Raw genomic sequence first — 18,787 nt, 5'->3', positions numbered from 1 at the left:
AACAAGTTCCGCTCTGTTTCAGAAGTCTGCCTCATAAGGTTCCGCACAACGAATGAAAAATTCAATTCAATTAATTTTATTTTTGTTACGCCCAAAATCACAACAGCAGTTGTCTCGGAGGGCGACAGTGAAAAACGGATAAACAATGTCCCTTTCCTTAGACAATGTCCCTTTCCTTAGACCCTTTTTTCCTTAGATCCTTCCCTTTTCCTTCGGCCAGGACAAACTACAAAAACCTCCTTGGGAAAAAGTGGAAACCTGTAGGAGTTCCACTGTGAAGAGAGATTGTGCTCGCTCTCTCATTAAAAGCAACACAATAACAAAATCACATTGTGGTAGGACATCAGTCACAACATCTAGACATTTTAAAAGGATGATTTATAGTAATGACTTATATTGTGGCGGCTCACTCAACATTTTGCCTCCTTGTCTATAATGGAATTATTTTTTTTAAACAATTCAAAATACTTTTGCAGCAGAGTGTGAAGCAGCTGTGATAAAAATCAGTACTTTCAAATCCGAGGCCATGGTTCTCAACCAGAAAAGGGTGGTTTGCCCCAGGTGGGTGAGGAATCCTTGCCCCAATTGAATGAGTTCAAGTATCTCAGGGTCTTGTTTATGAGTGAGGGAAGATGGGCTGGGTGCTCCCTTAGAGATAGGATGAGGTGCTCAGTCACATGGGTGAAGCTTAGAGTAGAGCCACTGCTCCACCACGTCGAGAGGAGCAAGTTGAGGTAGCTCGGGGATCTGTGGATGCCTCCTGGACGCCTCCCTGGGGAGGTGGTTTGGGGATGTGGGAAGAGGCCCCAGGAAAGACCCAGGACATGCTGGAGGGACCGGATGAGCCGGAAGAAGTATCTGAGGTGAGGGAAGTCCCTGTTTAGATTGCTGTCCTCGTGAACCGGCCCAGGATAAGCGGAAGAAGATGGATGGATGGACTAGTACTTCTGAGAGTAATCCATGTCTCATTTTTTTCTTGCAAGCTTTTTGAGGCCTTCTGTCTCTTTGCTGCAACAGCTTTGCCCGAGATGTTCCACATAAATTAACATTGACAAGCTGAAGGCACAAGGTAAGTTACAAGTCAGACCTGTGGAGTGGAGAGCCAACCTCAACCACAGTAAGATTGCATGTATTTTAAAGTGGGCAGTTTTTTTGCAATAAAAAACAATGAGTCTTTAAAAAGTAATGTCTGTGAGTGACAAAGTTTTGCACTGAAAAGGAATGCAATAAATAATCATGCCATATATAGACAAATAATAAGACTTATTTCTATTTTGTTTCTGTCATGTCTTTGTTAGTTACTGCATTTTTTCCTGTTGTGTGAAGTGTTGAATTGCCTTGTGTACGGATTGTGCTCCAAAAATAAACTTGAGGGTAAGCATCATCATCATCATCATCATCATCATCATCATCACCATCATCACCATCATCCCAATCATTTATTTACCTTTCAGACTCATGGTCTACGGTAAAACACACAAGACAAAATGCCACTAAGTATAGGCATACTTTTTGACTTCCCTTTTGACATCCTCTGTTCTATCAGTGTTGCTGTTGGTGCCCTTTTGCATAGATGATGATCAGAGATGGGTAGAGTACTAATCAAAAAGGGAGTGTCTGCAGTGCCGCGGTGCGCGGCCGAAATTGCCATGTTATTTTTGTGCCGGCCGCGCGCCGCGGCTCCTGAAACTGCGCCGCTATTTGACCGCGTTTTAGCGCCGTTTTAGACCGCGCCGGGTTAAGGTTAGGGTTAGGGTTAGGGTTAGGGTTAAGGTTAGGGTTAAGGTTAGGGTTAAGGTTAGGGTTAGGGTTAGGGTTAGGGTTAAGGTTAAGGTTAAGGTTAAGGTTAAGGTTAAGGTTAAGGTTAGGGTTAAGGTTAGGGTTAGGGTTAGGGTTAGGGTTAGGGTTAGGGTTAAGGTTAGGGTTAAGGTTAAGGTTAGGGTTAAGGTTAAGGTTAGGGTTAGGGTTAAGGTTAAGGTTAGGGTTAAGGTTAAGGTTAAGGTTAGGGTTAAGGTTAGGGTTAGGGTTAGGGTTAGGGTTAAGGTTAAGGTTAGGGTTAGGGTTAGCGTTAAGGTTAAGGTTAAGGTTAAGGTTAGGGTTAAGGTTAGGGTTAAGGTTAAGGTTAGAGTTAGGGTTAGCCATGAGGCTATAACGGGCTATAAGGGAAATGCCACGGTCCCTGAAACTGCACGGCCATTTGACCGCGGCTCTCCAGCCACAGCCAATCCAAAAATATACTGCTCAACTAAGACTGTTCAAAATAATAACAGTCAAATAGATTAAAATATCAAGTAAATAATATCTAAAAAATAATCTGAAGATAATATAATCGAACAGAAAAAAACAAGTAAACAAGAAAAACAAATTAATTAAACTCACATTGTAAAATAAATATTTACTCTGGTAATAAATGGCACTGTAAAATATATTCCTCAGGTAAAGTAAAAGTATGGTGTCAGAAAATTATTCTGACGAGTATTTATATTTTTAACGAAAGTGAAGAGACAAGACTCATGTCCAAGCTATTAGGAATGATTTGAACATGCTGTGCACAAACTGCAAGCCATCCATGTGAGTTAGAGATTGACAGGATTTGTGCTCAGTGGGAATCTGCATATACAAATTGTATCCATTGGGGCTCCAAGAGAAATAAATCTAGTGGTGAGGTTGCCACCTGCCTCCTCTGTTTTCTTTATCTATTAGCTCATCTGCATAAAGCAATTTGCAACTAATATTTGCAGTAGCTTTAAAAGTGCCAAATTAAATTTGAATCTATTTACATTTTTATAAATATGCCTTAAAATAATTACAACATTAGAAGTGAAAATCAAGTAGCCTTTATTATAATAAACATGCATAATACATAAAACAGTTTTCTGCTCACTTTGTCTCTACCATACACGCTTATCTAAACTCTCAAAACTCTTTACAATGTAAGAAGATTAAGAATTTATTACAATTATCATGTAGCTCAGATTATAATGAATCTGAACTGGATCTGTAGAAAAGAACCCAAGAATACCCAAGACAATCCTGAATGTCAAATGACAGCATTACTTTATTTTATAACTAGCAAGCTGCAACAGGAGATTGGATATTAGCCAAGCTAAATTATGCATGCATTTATGCAGAACACTATTAGGAACACTACTATTCCCATAAATAACATTTGCAATGCTAATTCCAAGCAGTCTGGATGCAGTTTTTATTTGGGTTTGCCTACTCACAAAACTTTAGGTCTATGTACTTGCTAGTTATCTAAATAAGGTAGCCGTGTCATTTCTTTGGGTGGGCTATGGTCTGAGTGCATGCTGGTCCAGGATACTGCCCCTGGTTCTATAAACATTTCTCAGATAAACAGTAGTTAGTAAGAGTATTAATATTTCCCATGTGATGCCATTGAGGCTGAGCATGCAATAGTCATCAATGGAATAATTCAAATAGTTTCACCAGAACAAACTAATCTCTGAGCTAGACTACTGTATGTAGTTATGTATACGCTTGTGCTTTGTATATTTCTTATACAGTACGTCAATGTACAGTATATATATGATATATTTCTTTGTGGAAGCAGTCCATTGTCATGGGCTAAAGGTTCTCGTAGTCTCATAGTCTGAGACACACTTAGGTTTGATGCCCTTAGCGTTGTAGTAATCCACCACCTGGTTTGGGACTTCTGCCAGGACACTTTTAGCAAGAGCAGCCGGGGAGGCCTGGACAAAAACACAATGAGAAAGACAGGGGTCATACGCAGAGCTTCATAACACATTTGTCGAGCCATCCTGTGATGGGCTTAAACCAGTGTGAGACTGATGTAATTGGACAAGCTAATTTGACAAATCCTTAGAAATCCCTTTTTTCACCAGTTTGTCTTCATGGCTGGTTCCCATAGGGGCTTATGCTTATCAAATGACAAAATGTCATTGGAATGTCATTCTGATTAGGGACAAAGTTGCAATAATACCATGCATTTGCTGTGCAACACATTTAGCATTTATATCCACACGTTGATAGACAATTCAGTAACTTTTATCAACTGACAATTTCATTCCTTTTAACAAATAAAGTGCCCACATGCTTTCAAGCAGAGACTCTTTACGAAGTAACATACATTTTGTGAAACTCTGATAAAATTGATAAAAAATAAGTGAATTATTCTCCAACATATAGTCAAGCCAGACCTGTGGCTTGACTATATGTACATTGTATATAGTCAATGTAGGGCCTACATCAAGCGTGTCAAATCTGTTGGCTTCCAACCATTTATTGTTGGCCCTAAGGCGCTAAATTGGCCTACATAACTAAAAGTAATACTTTACCTAAATAACATGCAGATGTTACAAAGACATGAAATTCATGATCGAAGCCTTATTAAAGGAGTTAAACCTTGCAAAATTTGGAATGATTCACTTCATTGTCATTCATTGTATATTTCAAAATATGGCCCTCAGTGACAAAGTTTGGACATCCTTGGCCTGCACTGACATTACAATATCACAATAAGTACAAACCCAACTAAATGTAGAGTACAAATCAATATTAAAATACTCAATGGTCAAAGTAACTGTCTACTTATTATCAGAAACATTGCATCGTGCGCCCCTCATTCTTCCTCTCCTAGCCTCCTTTCCTTCAATCTACCTGTTATTCCCCACTCTGGCTGTCACACAGCAGCGTCGTCCTGCTAATCCCCTCTGAAAAGAAACGACAGAGCAGAAAATCACCTCTCCACCTCTGTCACACTCCCTTTTGTCTTTAGCTCAGCTCTCTTGCTGACCACTCCAAACCACACAGTTCTATTCCCCTCTTCCCAAACTCATCCTTTTTGTTCACTACTCCATACTTGCTCCTGTACAGTAGATTACGTTCAGTGGACTCTATTATAAGCTTTTTGAGGCAATTCATGCTTGCATTCTGTTTAGACCTGTTGTAATTTGTTGATTTCTCAACTTGTCATAGACCAAACTCACCATAACCAACTCTGTCAAATGCCGACTGAATTAAAGCTGCGTGACACACACAATGACACACACAGACATCCGTCTAATAATTGATCTCGTCTGACGAGCCCATCCAACATTATTACACCCACATACTTGCTCCTTAATGACAAAATATGGCTCAGACACCTACACACACACCTACACAGACCTATTGCGGAAGCACTTCTAAAGCTGGTAGCTTGTCTTGTCTTATTTTTGGGCTGGTGCTTTTCGGTGCCAGCAACTTCACACCCATTTTAAGAGAACATTGCTCTCCAAATTCCTTCATGGTGTTACATATTTAATAATGTCTAATATTATAAAAAGAAACAATGGCAATATTGTAATGTTGCAGAACTACTGTTCTTTTTAGACCTTTTAGTTGTTATACAATATCTGGTCACAAAAAACAGAAAAAACAAAATACAAGACACAAATAGCAAATGTGTTGGCCTACCTTTAGTCAATTTTACAAAATATTACAATATAACATATAAAATATAATATCACTGAATCGCTCATGTTTCCATTTACAACATGAAAAAGGTAATAATATAAACAAAAATAGACCTTGGTGTGCATGCTGACACTGAAAAAAAAAAAGCTAGTGCTGGCACATTTTACAAAATAGCCAGTATTTTTAGCTTGTCCCCTTTCAACATTGCCATTATTTCATTGTGTGATTAAGACCCACACTATAGACCCCAGACATATTGCAAACACCCACATGCTTGAAGTCCTTAAAAGGGACAAACTGAACGATGTCTCTCAGGACCGGCTCTCCTTTGGGCGAGCGCAGGATGCCGTCATCCCCGTCCAAGATTTGCATGTCGGTGAAGTCTGCGTTGCCCACACCCACAATGATGACGGACATGGGCAAGTGGGAGGCGTGCACGATGGCTTCCCGTGTATCCGCCATATCTGTGATTACTCCGTCTGTCAGGATCAACAGGATATAGTATTCCTGGAGGGGGAGGAGGGAAAAGGAAACTTGGGATTTTTGATGGGGCTTGATAAATTTCATAGTAACTGTTTGAATAAAAGTCTTACTAATCCATTAGAGAGAGATTTAGAGAGAGATTTAAGGCAGACAGACAAATCTGGTGCTACTAAATGTATGACTGAAATGTAATTAACATCTATTGTCAAACCATGTTTTCTGTCAGTGTCTCATCCTCTAGCTTTCACAGTATAACTTCTTATTTTTGGATTGATCGTACTATCACTTGTGCATTGAGCATTACCATAATTTCTACGCCCATTTAAACACGTTAAGAAAAATGCCCTATGATTTATTTTTTCGTTTTCTCAATGCGTTACCATCGCCTCCTTGGCGTGCATCTCCTCCGAGGCAGAAGAGGCCACTTTCTGGATGATTGGTGCAATATTGGTGGGTCCGTACAGCTGGATCTTTGGAAGGCAATTCTGATAGGCCTCCACGACGCCCTGAATTCCTAAGAAGACACAAAGCTGAGTGAGGCCATGCATTTATTGCTGCTTTTACCTCCTGTTTTCTTTTATATTTAATTTCCAGTTCTGTAGTTGTTGGTTGTAATATTGTTTTTACATTTGTACAGCACTATAAATGTGCTTTATAAATAGACATGATTAATCTATGTACTGTACAGCCACAACACTAACCTCACACTGTCAAGGCGCCTGTACGTGTTAAACTACATGCAAAAATGAATCACATTGGCTGAATGTGATGTTACTCCAAGATGACTAGGCAGTTAAAGAAAAAGAAAAAAATTGCAAACACGTTATGTAGCCATGTTGGCAAAAGAGCCCAGAAGCCCATTTCACACATAGAGATTAGTGTTATGTTTCAGTGTATCTTAGAGCCGCCCCAAATGCCTCCTGCAGCTTAGTGACAAATCACAAAGCAGCATGTTTGTATGTGTGGATTGGTAGCCAGAGCAGCAAACTGTGAGTGGGGGGAAGATGTATAGAGGGAGAAAAATGGCATGAATGTGCATGGGTCTTACCAGCACATTCGGGATTGTCCTCATCAAAGTTCACAGCAAAGTCATGCGAAACCTACAATACACCCAGAACACATTCGGTCCAATTTACAGATTGACAGATGTTTTGCCTTTCATCTGGATCAAAAGCAAGCTGTGACTTCATTCAAAATAAAACTTTGAAAAATATTGAATTAGACTTGAGCTCATGCTCCTGCTGATACTTCACAAACCGGCAGCCTATCACACTGTCAATGTCCTACCTTGAAGTCAGGCGGTATCAGCGCTCCAAAACCAAATGCCGGGAACATTTTATCACTGGAAAGACACAGAAGGAGGGCTAAACAAGAGCTGCAATATTTATGATGTCAGATAAACTGAGCGATTTATCACAACTCTCCATCAAAGGGACACTCTTCTGAGGATATCTAGGTTGGACATGTGTGAGTGTGGATTATGATTGATGGGACCACTTTCAAACCTGTCATAGTCTTGGCAGATCTCCCCTACAGCCACCAACGCTTTAAGGTATTCATTGGGCTGGTACGGGTGGATGTAGTGGAGGGAGCAGCTGTTTCTGGGATCCCCATTGGACGCTGTGAAGTCTATGGCCACCTGGGATGGAAAGGACATAGCCGCACACACATGTATTCACGCAGCATGGGTGAGCACAGAAAAACATGTCCATGTGCTGGGACTGCATTTGAAGGAACATACTGTGAACTGAATTTGACAGCCTCCCATGATATAATCCAGGAATGAGTACATTTTGATGATCTGTTGGGAAAAATATGGCAATCAGGGATGTGTCATTGTTATACAATGTGCAGTCATGCAAAACAGCAAAAAAATGAGATCCATTACATGCTTTAATTAGACACTCATTAGCTCAAAAGGCAATTGTTTTTGTACTTTGGCTCTTTGTTGTCAAAAAAATATCTATGTATTATTTAAAATCTATTGTGCTTATTGTATTTTAATACTCAAATTATCAAATTAATGTGGACATTTACAGGAGGCATAAAAGGCGCAAATCGGAAAATAATTGTTTGTTAACCAACTAATGAAGAATGTGAAATCTTAAGGTAAGCCAACATATTCATGTATTGTTCATGGTCTGTCATTTAACTGTATTCCCACCTTTGATGAGTAAGACATGTTTCATGTATGTAGAAAATCCCACAGGGCTCATATTGTGAGGATGGATTACTGCTTAACATAAGGTGAAAAACATGAGCTGAGCTGTATTTCCCTCTTCTTGATTGACTAATGCTTGGTATCTCAATAAACTGATATAAAGACAGGTTCTTCTATAATTAACCATAAAAACACAGTAGTATCAACTTATTTAAAACACAAAGCATAGCTTTAAATGTATATTAACAAAGACAACCTCTCTTCTTTTGTGTTGAGACAGAAGATTATCTCTCTTTACCTTGCAATGGTTGAGCATGACCATGCCAGAGTTCCTGTAATTCTTCTTCTTCACCTGGTACTTTGGATTGATGCACTCCCATTGAATCTGTTCAATTACATGTTAAAAATATAAATTATAAATATGCATTTGAATAATGCCTATGTTCAGTTTGGTCTACTTGCCTGTTTACCCTCCTGCTCTACCCTCAGCTCTTTGAAAGTAGTCTGAAATTCACCTATAAAATCATGTTTCCCATTTGAGTCCCAGTCCCACACGGTGCACTGAAACAAGAGTTATACATGTGCATATTTCAACCATAATTTCAGTTACAGCAGCTGCAACACTGTAATCTCAACACACATACATGAACTTGAAGGCATACAGGGAAATGCCATGCTGAATGATTGATAAAGAGGTGTTAGTGGGGGGGCAATAGAGCGGTGAAATATTAATCTGAGGATGCTGAGTGAAACGCAGCTTAAGTGACAGCTTTGTGTGTGAAGGAGGAGGTGGTTGTTGTTTATGAACAATAGTTTGTTGCTCTCAGATGAGCTTCCAAACAAGATAAATGGTCTCAATCAATGGTCAAGTGCACTGGTCAAAAAGGTCAAGGCTGATGGAAATACAAGCTATCTTTTAAAAAAAGTGACACAAGGAACAAACTACGTATTGTACAATCAATACTAGTCAATAAAGTGGTCAGCTAGAGATGCACATGAATAAATGGAAACCTGCTCTGAAAGTGAGGTTTGTATGGCAGTCGATGAGTTATCACACTGTAGAGCTCTATGACCTTCTACTATGAGGTCAGGCGGGGATCAATGACCTGAACTGCGTCTTGATTAAAAATCTCAATAGACTGTAATTCTGCTACTTCCTGTGGTCCACTTCAAGCTCCAAGAGGCTTCAACTGAAGTGTACACATTGTCATCACTTGTGCTTTGTTTTTGGACAGTAATTCAGCAGGCAAGTGAAGGGCATTTCCCTTCTCACCGCCATGCACACTCCAAGGAGCAGATAGGTGTGTGAGTCTAATGAAGGAGCTTTCATTCATTGATTACTAACAGCTGGAAGAGTAGAAGTAGAAGAAAAGTAGTGAAGGGCTGATACTGATAAGGGCGATACAAAGGAGACAGCCAGACACAGCAGAAAGGGGTAATGCATTTATGCATTGGCCGGCTAAGAGCCTGCTGAAGAGGAAGCTCTGGTCTGAATAGAAATCTCAGCTCTGACATTTCACACTATAGCTCTGATCCTTCAAACAGGTAGCCCTGGAAACCATAGCCACTGGTGTGAGCGTGTGTGAGCCCTTTCTCCTGCTGTCAGGAGCCATGCCGAGTTAAGACGCCTCTGAATAATTAATGAACAAGCTCATGTTTATTCATTAAAAGAATAACTGTCGAGATCTGACGTGCAGTCACAGCTTTAACATATTATAAACACATATTTTCTGCAAAGTTAAAGGTGGGCCTTTAGACGACCACTGAGCTCTTTCACACATGCTTGGCTCTTTAAATATCGCACTGATTTCTGATGAGCAATGCCTGACCTGAGATCAACTGTGAGCCTCCTCATTTAAGGTCATGCTACACATTTAGTTGTACACAAAGTGTACAAAAAATAGAATGCTGTATACTGTATGACTCAGTAGTTTCAAAACTTTTTCACACAATAAAATATTTGGCCTTCTGAGGCCCACCATATCTAAACTAGGTCTAAAGATGCACTATACAGGTTTCAACTAGAGCTGAATATTTCTAAATTAGGGCTGAATTAGGACTAATCCTAAAAAGATGAGAAACACTGACAGCAAAGGACCCATACCACAGTTTGAAAATTACTGCTATAGGTCATTTCTTCAATCTTGCATTCTTGATCAAAGCCAGACAAAAAGCAAAGTAAAACATTTACAGATAGTTCTTCGACTGAAAACTAAAAAACAACAGTGCTTCCTTGAAGAGCAGCTATGACCACTCACCTTTAGCGCTCTTTCTTGGTCTCCACTACACAATGTGTTCAAGGAAACTTTGAAGGATTTCCAAACGGGACTCAGGTTATTCATCACCGTCTGCACACATAAAACACACATAACTACACATGCATTGTTAGATAATTTACTCTCTCAGTTGAGAGGAATTACCTCAGTTCTGTGTACAAGTGACTCTGTGCCGTCATCATTTATTCTAAAAATCTCCAGGAAGGGGTCTGACTTGCTGAAAAAGTCCTTTAGAGGAGGAGAAACACACAAGTAAGCTGATGCCTCAGAACTTTCTTTGATGGCCATAAATCATTCATGCACTAACAAAATCCGTATTTCCCCCCTCTATTCTCCTTTTTCTTCCACCCCTTGCACACCCTCCACTGTTGCTTTCTTTCTCCCTCCCATCTTTTCCCCTTGGGCACAAAGTGTTACGATTAGTCATCCGTGGCTGTGTGTGTGCGTGTGTGCATGTGTGTGTGCATAGAGAAACAGAATTAATAAAGTTATCTGCATGGGTGTGGGGGGGTCGAGGGGTTGGTGATAGGACTTAAAAATCGGAAGCAGGGAGTGCCCACCATCTCTATATTCAACCATGTACCTGTGTGAAGAACGTGCATGTTACTTCACTGATTCCCAGAGTCCTCTACCCACGCTCTTTGACCAACACACACGGGATGCAAATAAAACTCCTATCTCAAAATATTAATTTAGAAAGAGCAGGAATTGGATTGAATTGGTGCACAGACCTTGTCATCTAGCTTGCGAGCGCTGAAGGAGAGCTCTACGTAATCATCGTTACCAGACAACTCTTCAGCTGTCACCTTCACCGAGAGAAAGGTGGAGGTGGGGTGCAGGGTGGCAGAAGTCAAACAGAAAGAAGAACAACATTAGATGGAAATGAGGAACAGAGCAAACTGAATTGGCATAAAATATTATAAAGGATATATACATAAGGAACTGGGCGCGACTGGATATTACCGTTATGGAAGACTTTCCGGTTGTGTTGCCTTGTTTGAGTAGGGCTTTGGTCAGTTTTCGTTGCGAGACAATCTAAAATAAAAAATAAAAAACAGACAAAAGAAAATAACTCCCGGTGTTACAGCTCTTTCCTCACTTGACACCTGACAAAGACATCCAACAGGAAAAAACAAAAAACACACACAATCACCTTTCTCACCACCTGTCAAATTGTATTATTTTTTCCTTTCATCACAAGTACGTCCTGTCATTTATCTAACCGTTTTTCAGTCGTCATCCTGAAGAGGGGAATGGTTTGGAGCACAGAGTCGTGTAACATCAACACAACAGAACTAAGGACCAAAAACTAGCCTTAGAAGTGTCAACAAATGAGCAGCAATGCATTTGAGTTACTGTGAGTCAATTGGTTGTTTGACTTTACACTTAACATTCAAAAAATAATGGTCTTGAAGAAATAGTGTGAGTAATTGTATGTGGGCGGTAGACATAGGATTCATCCATAAAAGAACATTAAAGTATTAAGATAGCACTGGGTTAAATATAGCTTTTTTATTGAGTAAAAATGATTTGTCTCTGTAATTAGCTGAGAATTGAAATGTGATTTAAAACAAAACATGACTTAATGCTAATTAACAAGTCACACTTGCATTATAATGTGGTGCTCATTAAGGTTATTTGTCTGAGTTATCTCAACACTGAATATAAAGCAGCTGAGTAACTCAAAGCAGATGATATTTGATCAAATAAGTGTTCCATGTGAAGTTGTCCTTTGCAGTCAAAATGTCAAACCACCCGTCTGGATTAACTCTCTGCCTATATTTCTACAAATGATTGAATAAAACATAGCTATTTTTCAAAGCCTCTATCATGGTCTGCTCTATGCAAGTCTTTACATTCTATATTTTACATTACTACATTTATTTTGTAGATTTACCTGAAAAATGTATCTATCTTCCTGGATGTATTCAATTAAATATGTTTGAATAGTATGAGTAAGGTGTGTGTGTGAGTGGTCAGAGGGACTGATGGCACAGATTGGCAGCCTTGCTTCTGTCATTCTGGTCACATTGTTCTACAGACCAATAATATTTAATACAGATGAGGGACAGTTAAAATGAACATTGTTAAAATGCAGATTTTTATTGTAATACAACATGTAAATGTCTCTACTCACAAATAGGGATAATCAGATTAAGGATTTGTGAATTTACATTTTAGATACAAAATACGTTATGAATAGGGAAATTTGGCTCTTGCCCCGCATGTGAGAGTATGACACATTCTTGAATCTGAAAATGATTTATGTGGTGTGAATGAATAATACAATGTAAAGTACTTTGCTATTTTTAAAAAGGTGCTCTATGAGTCCTGCAGGTGCTCTATGAATGCATTATTATTATTGAATGGCTAAAAAAAGTACATTCTTGCTATGAGTGAGTATCACTCTCCACTGATCTGACTTGTAGGACTCTTCCACAGTATTAAACTTATCCATCTCCATGGTGATACCCTCCACCACAAAACTACATAATGTACCTTTAATCAATTGGTTTACTAAACAATATCATGAACACCATTATAGAAAGGGCAAGAACATAATGGACAGAACATTTATCCAGCACTTTCTTTAATGCTTTTTTCTATTTATATTCTACTTTCTGTGTGAAATATGAGGAGAAGCACTCAATCATGCATGTTTGAAAGTTGAAATAGAAACATTCATGTCCAGTTCTTGAACACGCTGAAGACTAAAGGATAGCATTTCAACAGGAACTGCAAGTGTACTTGCGTGCACCACTTACACAGTTACCTTGAATGTATAGAGTAACAATAGATGGGGTGGCTATTTCTAGCAGGCTCCATCACATACTGTTTCCGGAGAGCACTAACCTGTCCCAGTGTGCACTCCATGGATCCCAGGAAGTCGGCATCACGGAGGCCATTGTTTCCAGAGCTGATGTCGTGAAGTTCAAACCGAAGACGCTGGACTTCCTCAAAGTAATAATCCACAAGAAAGATTTTGGAAAAAACAGGACCACTGCTGCTGCGGATCACCTCTGTTCGGTCCACCTGCGTCACAAAACAAATTCACAGCCAGAGTGGTTGTTATTTTCACAGTTTGACTTTAAATAGATGTTTCAATTCTTAAAAAGATGGATAATAAAGAATAAACATCTCACACACTGCCAGTGTGCATTGATTGCAGATCTCACAAGCATCGGAGCAATTACCGCAAATGGCATTTTTGCCACATTGTTTACACTTCTTAACCTGAGTATCAGGAATATAGATTTTCCTTGATGGCAGAAATCACACAAGTTGCTTGACTACACAAACAAACTATAATTGCAACATTGATTCAGATTTTGCCAACTGCCTCACAGAAAAATCCAGGCCACAAAAAGGGTTTTGGCTCCATCAAAACAAACCCAGGAGAAAAAAACATTTGAGTTTGTTGATGATAAGCACCAAAAACAGTCTGAGTTTGTTGCTGATAAGCCATTCGCTCACAATTAACCACACACACACACACACACACACACACACAACACACAGCTGAGGTTACAGAAACAAAGCATGCAAAGTAATTGTTCTACATAAAAAAATCTTAAATGTAGTAGAGAAGTAGAACAGTTAGATAGATGTATTGTTTTTGTTTGAACATAATATAATACATTAACCAACCATACTTGAAAATACTTGAGTTGTCAGATTAGAAAGTATGAAAGAATTGGGGCACATGCAGTGTTGAATACTAAGTTTCAACATCAAATTTCAAAAATCAGTTGTCTTTTCCAATTAAAAAAATGAACATCCATTATGTAAACAGAAGACAGCAGCGCGGGTGAGGAATTACACAATCACACCTCTGTATCACAGCAGGTCCTTGATTACAGTCACTCATTGCGTAGATGTGAATTCAGTTATGTTCTTGAATCATTTTGAGTGCTCTGCAGAGAAATGTATTAGAGCTTATGTTTGAGAAAATCATCTGTAACTGGGTTGTTAAAGTCACTGCTGCAACCAGTCTATTGTGACTTTACTGGGTCATGGACAGATTCAGAGGGATGGAAATCAAATAGAAATTACAAGCTGTTGTTTCTATAGAGCAGCACTTAACACTAAACTTAATATTGACGGCTGGATCTAGCTATGTGCTTACTCTACAATGTTCTTCAATTAAGATAAGATAAGATATTCCTTTATTGTCCCACATGGGGAAATTTCATTGGTGCAACGCAGGTAGATACAGAGGTAGATACAGAAGAACAGATCACTTATAGGAAGTCTGAAAAACACTTTCAGTAGAAGATCTCCTATAAATAAATAAAAACTCCCATAGACAAATAAATAAATAATAAATACATAAATACCATTGCATGTGATCACGACAGTAAAAGAATTGAGAATTGTCAAATGCCAGAAATGGGAAAGTATCAAGGGGTATGATGTTGGAGTAAAACATGGTTTATTTCAAACAAATTCACTCAATTTCACGAGGGTCGGTGGGATATTTTCAAACAATTAACACTTCTATTCATGTGTAATTGGATTCTCCTTTTTGCATGTGTGTTCTGTGAAGAGCATACTGTGCCCTTATGTAGAAACCATTCGAATTATCCTACCTCGAACCACTGGCCGTGTGACTGCATCTTTAGCACTACACAGGGATCCGGTTTGGAGAGGGCATCACGGTCCGAGATTCCACGGCACGCCACTCTGAGCTCCACTTTGGCCAGGCACGGCGAGCTGATGAAGCCCAGCGTGGCCTCTGCCGACTCGTAGATGTTACTCATGCTGAACACACAATCACCTCTAAAAGAACAAAAGACAGAAAACACGGGGTTATATATAGGTTGTGCTGGATCATGTACCTCACAATGCCCAGGAAAACGCAGAGAACACTGCAGAGACTTGCAGAGACTTTGGGCAGATGCAGTGGCCCTGACTAAGCATACTGCATTTCAAGGTCAGGTCTCTGGAGCCAGGGAATATTGGAAAAGCTCCTCACCTATGCACACACAGGCTACATACCAATAATACTGTAGACTAAATTAAACAAAAATATAGATTTAGGATTACCAGATGAATTAATTATATGTGCACGCATACATGTTTTGTAGACAAGGAACGGGCGCATACATAACAGACGCCAAGTGCATTGTGCTGAGTAATGCACAAATCACAGGATCTCTGTTCAGGTTTCATCAGAACAGATGGTTTTACAGAATGGACACATAAACCAAGAGAGTGTTCTAAAGAAACCCTATCTATTTATGTAACGTAATCAAATATCATCACTATAATTATTCGCATTGCGTAGGTATACTTATGGTCAAAAGAGTCTTATATGTAAATGTCTCTATCATAAATGTCTCTATCATCTGCCCACAGTGGTACAGTATAATTATATTTGCCAAATTAACTGCCTCAGAGAATGTCACAATGCACTTTTTATGTTATTAGCTACGATATGTGGTGCATAGCCTCTGACCTCTGAGCAAATCATAAATTGGGGAAGAAATGTGTGCAGATTATTCTGTGAGCAAATGGCAAAAAAGAACAAATTGCAGTATTTATCATATTGCTTTACAAACTGCCATTTATTTATGTTAGAGGTATTGACAAGTCAGACAAAGTGTAATGTAAAACTGCTACTACTACTACTTACAATTATAGGCCAAGATCAGCTGTAAATATATAATTATTTAAGAACTATATAGGTTACTTTTTTTGCAATACAATGTTATAACAATTGGTTGGGAATCCTCAAGTCCAATAACTTCAAATAAATGGATAACCACAGGTCTGATGTGTCGGATGGTACAAAGTGAATATTAATGCAGTGGTCTAGTAGTATCATCCTTAGGGAACAGAGCTCTTAGAACTGGGTCTGACTCTGACCTGAATGTCTCTCTCTCTCCTCTTTCTTCCATAATTCATGCCCAATGTGTGTGTGTTGGCTCACAGTGATTATTTTTAGAGAAGTACCCTGAATGGTTGTATACCCGTGAACCCAGACCAGAGCAGGTGTGTGACATACCACGAGCTTGTATGGAGGTGTAGAGACTGCTGCCCTGTGCCTGTGTAGGCCTGAGTGTGCAGGCAGCCGCAAATGCCCGTCTGTTCCGGTTGACAGCAGATGACAGAGGTAGTGACGGGGGATGTGGAAGATTTCTACAGCCTGAGCTACTGAATAAGAGCTGGGTGTAGAATCCATCTTTTCAATGCAACTTAGGATCAGCTATCACATGGGTCGCACTTTCTCAACAATTAAAATGTCAGATTACACCTTTTCACGAGGTGTTGCAATGCTTTATTTTCAAGACATATTCTGCAAGACTGGCACATCTTCAGTTAAATTTTATGTTGATCTGTTATAATGATCTGAGATGCAATTATTCCAAGTTTTCCAGTTCTAGAAAACCCTGACACATTAAAAAAAAAAAAAAAAAAAAATATATATATATATATATATATATATATATATATATATATATTTGTATTTAAATACATTTATATACATTTATATATATATATATATTTTTTTTTTTTTTTTGGTGTGAAGTAATGTAAAACTGTTTAATTATCAAACACAAAGCTAGTTATATATATATATATCAGTTTGGACCTGATGGATAAACAAGTTTGCCTTAAACATTAACATTTCTAAAGCTGAACGCTAGAAGACAACTGAACAAGAGGTGTATTGCTTTCAAATTAAAATTAACGGTTTGATCTGAAATTGTCGTGTAAATCAAAATAATGCACCAACCCAACCCCACAATAGCAGTGATTGATTGGGGCCATGTCAGAACTCTGTAGTCCACTCCAAGGGGCTTCTAATTGTCAGCAGTTTGCCAATACAGAGAATAAATCACCCCTCAAGTGCAAACGCATAGTATGAGTGTATCATGCATTTTGGAGATGCAAAGTGAGACAGGTGTGACTTTAATGGTGTCCATAGGAAAGACCAGCGCCTAAGCTGGAATTGGCTTTCACATATTGATAAGAAAACCAGTAAAGGAGAGCGCAAAAGGTACATTTGGCCATGCAAGGGAGAGTACACAACACCAAAAAAGACAAGAGTCATAACATTTGCCTGTTACTATAAACAGGAAGAAAAGGAGCTTGGGTTGGGAGAAGACACACAGAGGGGAATCAGATGTGGAGTCTGCTGGTGTAAACTCACAGGGATATTAGACCTGACAGAAAGAAAGCAGGACAGGGGTTGTGGAGCTGGTCTGAGAGGAGAAGCTGATACAGGTAAGCAAAAATGTATGTGAAATGATCAATCATGGTCTGGTTTATCAGATAAACTAAAGTTTATATCGGTAAATCAGTAAAACTTGTTTCCAATAGTATTATCTCATTAACTAGCTTGTACCCTATAGGACTAATCAACTTACAAAAGCGGCAGCCTATAGCCCATTTTCCTCCAACTCCATTAAATCTGTCCTAAACCACCCCTGATAAAATGTAAAGATTCTGAATTGGCTGAAATATTGCAATGCAATGGTCAATTTAGCCCTCAAGGCAAAAACTCACCTCAACGACCCGAAGACAAGCAGCGTAGAGAACTTCACCGCCGGTTTACTTGAAAATCACGGATACCTCACCGCCTCCTCCGGACCCATCTCCCTTCCCTCTCTCTCTTTGTCTAAATGTTTCCCTAATGTACAACACTGCAGATGGCAGCTTGCTTGCGCCTGGATCTAGTTCCTAGGATCAGGATGTGCTCCGTGCGCTTGGCTTTGCTCTGGATAAAAGATGGGGAGGAGGAAGACGGTGCACCACTTAACAGGAGTTTGTAATCGGGGGCCGTAGAGAGCGCACCGTGCCCAGGGACCAGAGGCTTGTGCGCACGGTGTGTTAGCGCCATCTAGTGTCACTATTTGTGAACAGAGTCCACGGTTATTTACCCGCTTCTTGGTTTTTGATTGGCCAAAATACGCTTCAGTTGTTTTATAATAAGCGCTGACCGCACACCTGAGACCACACAGTAGTCAGTTTAAAGTTCACGCTGTGCCAATCAGAGTCAACATGATTCACTAGAGACAGTCCATACCACAAACGAGCCATGTTTATACTTCCTTATCCTGTTTCAAACTAACTATGTTACATTTGCACACTCTATCACGTTAGACAATTAGTTATCATCTGCATGGAAAGACTTGGAAAGAGTTGCAAGGTTTGTCGTTTATTAGCTGGAGAATTAACTAGCCAATTAGTCAATTTAGGCCTCTCTTTTCTGTTCAGACAATAAAAGCATTATTGTGCCCCCAAAGGACTGTTTTGTGATACAGTATAAAACGTTAAGTTGGTTTGATTCGAAATGGGTCAAATAAATAAATACATACATAAATGAATAAATAAATGGTTGTAAAATTTAGGCACACACATTGGCAGACTTTGTATGCGGTGGATCAAGCCGTGGACCCAATGGACCACGCCCCGATCCCAT

The 18,787-nt window shown here is 39.3% G+C and overlaps 2 protein-coding genes across 2 annotated transcripts in view; both read right to left on the bottom strand.

Annotated features, from left to right (window-relative positions):
- The window catches only part of mrpl3 (mitochondrial ribosomal protein L3), a 14,622-nt gene extending 14,608 nt beyond the window's left edge, over positions 1-14 (bottom strand). The window contains exon 1 of the mRNA XM_072447578.1: positions 1-14. This exon is cut by the window's left edge and continues 195 nt beyond it. The gene's annotated coding sequence lies outside the window, so the exon portion shown is untranslated.
- Positions 15-2,821: 2,807 nt separating this feature from the next.
- cpne4b (copine IVb) lies at positions 2,822-18,122 on the bottom strand. Its single transcript, XM_072447577.1, has 16 exons — positions 17,872-18,122; positions 14,949-15,138; positions 13,213-13,392; positions 11,323-11,394; positions 11,091-11,165; positions 10,504-10,587; positions 10,342-10,431; positions 8,546-8,644; positions 8,382-8,468; positions 7,664-7,723; positions 7,428-7,561; positions 7,210-7,264; positions 6,971-7,022; positions 6,303-6,436; positions 5,710-5,946; positions 2,822-3,713 (listed from the first exon to the last, which is right to left on the bottom strand). Exons 2-16 carry the CDS (start codon positions 15,117-15,119, stop codon positions 3,582-3,584), a joined length of 1,662 nt encoding a protein of 553 aa, XP_072303678.1. The 5' UTR covers positions 15,120-15,138; positions 17,872-18,122; the 3' UTR covers positions 2,822-3,581.
- Positions 18,123-18,787: the final 665 nt, after the last annotated feature.

The sequence above is a fragment of the Eucyclogobius newberryi genome, unplaced genomic scaffold (assembly GCF_026437365.1).
Source record: "Eucyclogobius newberryi isolate DKJ021-1_F unplaced genomic scaffold, fEucNew1.0.hap1 SCAF_16, whole genome shotgun sequence".
NCBI lineage: Eukaryota > Metazoa > Chordata > Actinopteri > Gobiiformes > Gobiidae > Eucyclogobius > Eucyclogobius newberryi.
The sequence above is the reverse complement of the archived record's forward strand: the minus strand, read 5'-3'. Positions and strand labels throughout refer to the sequence as shown.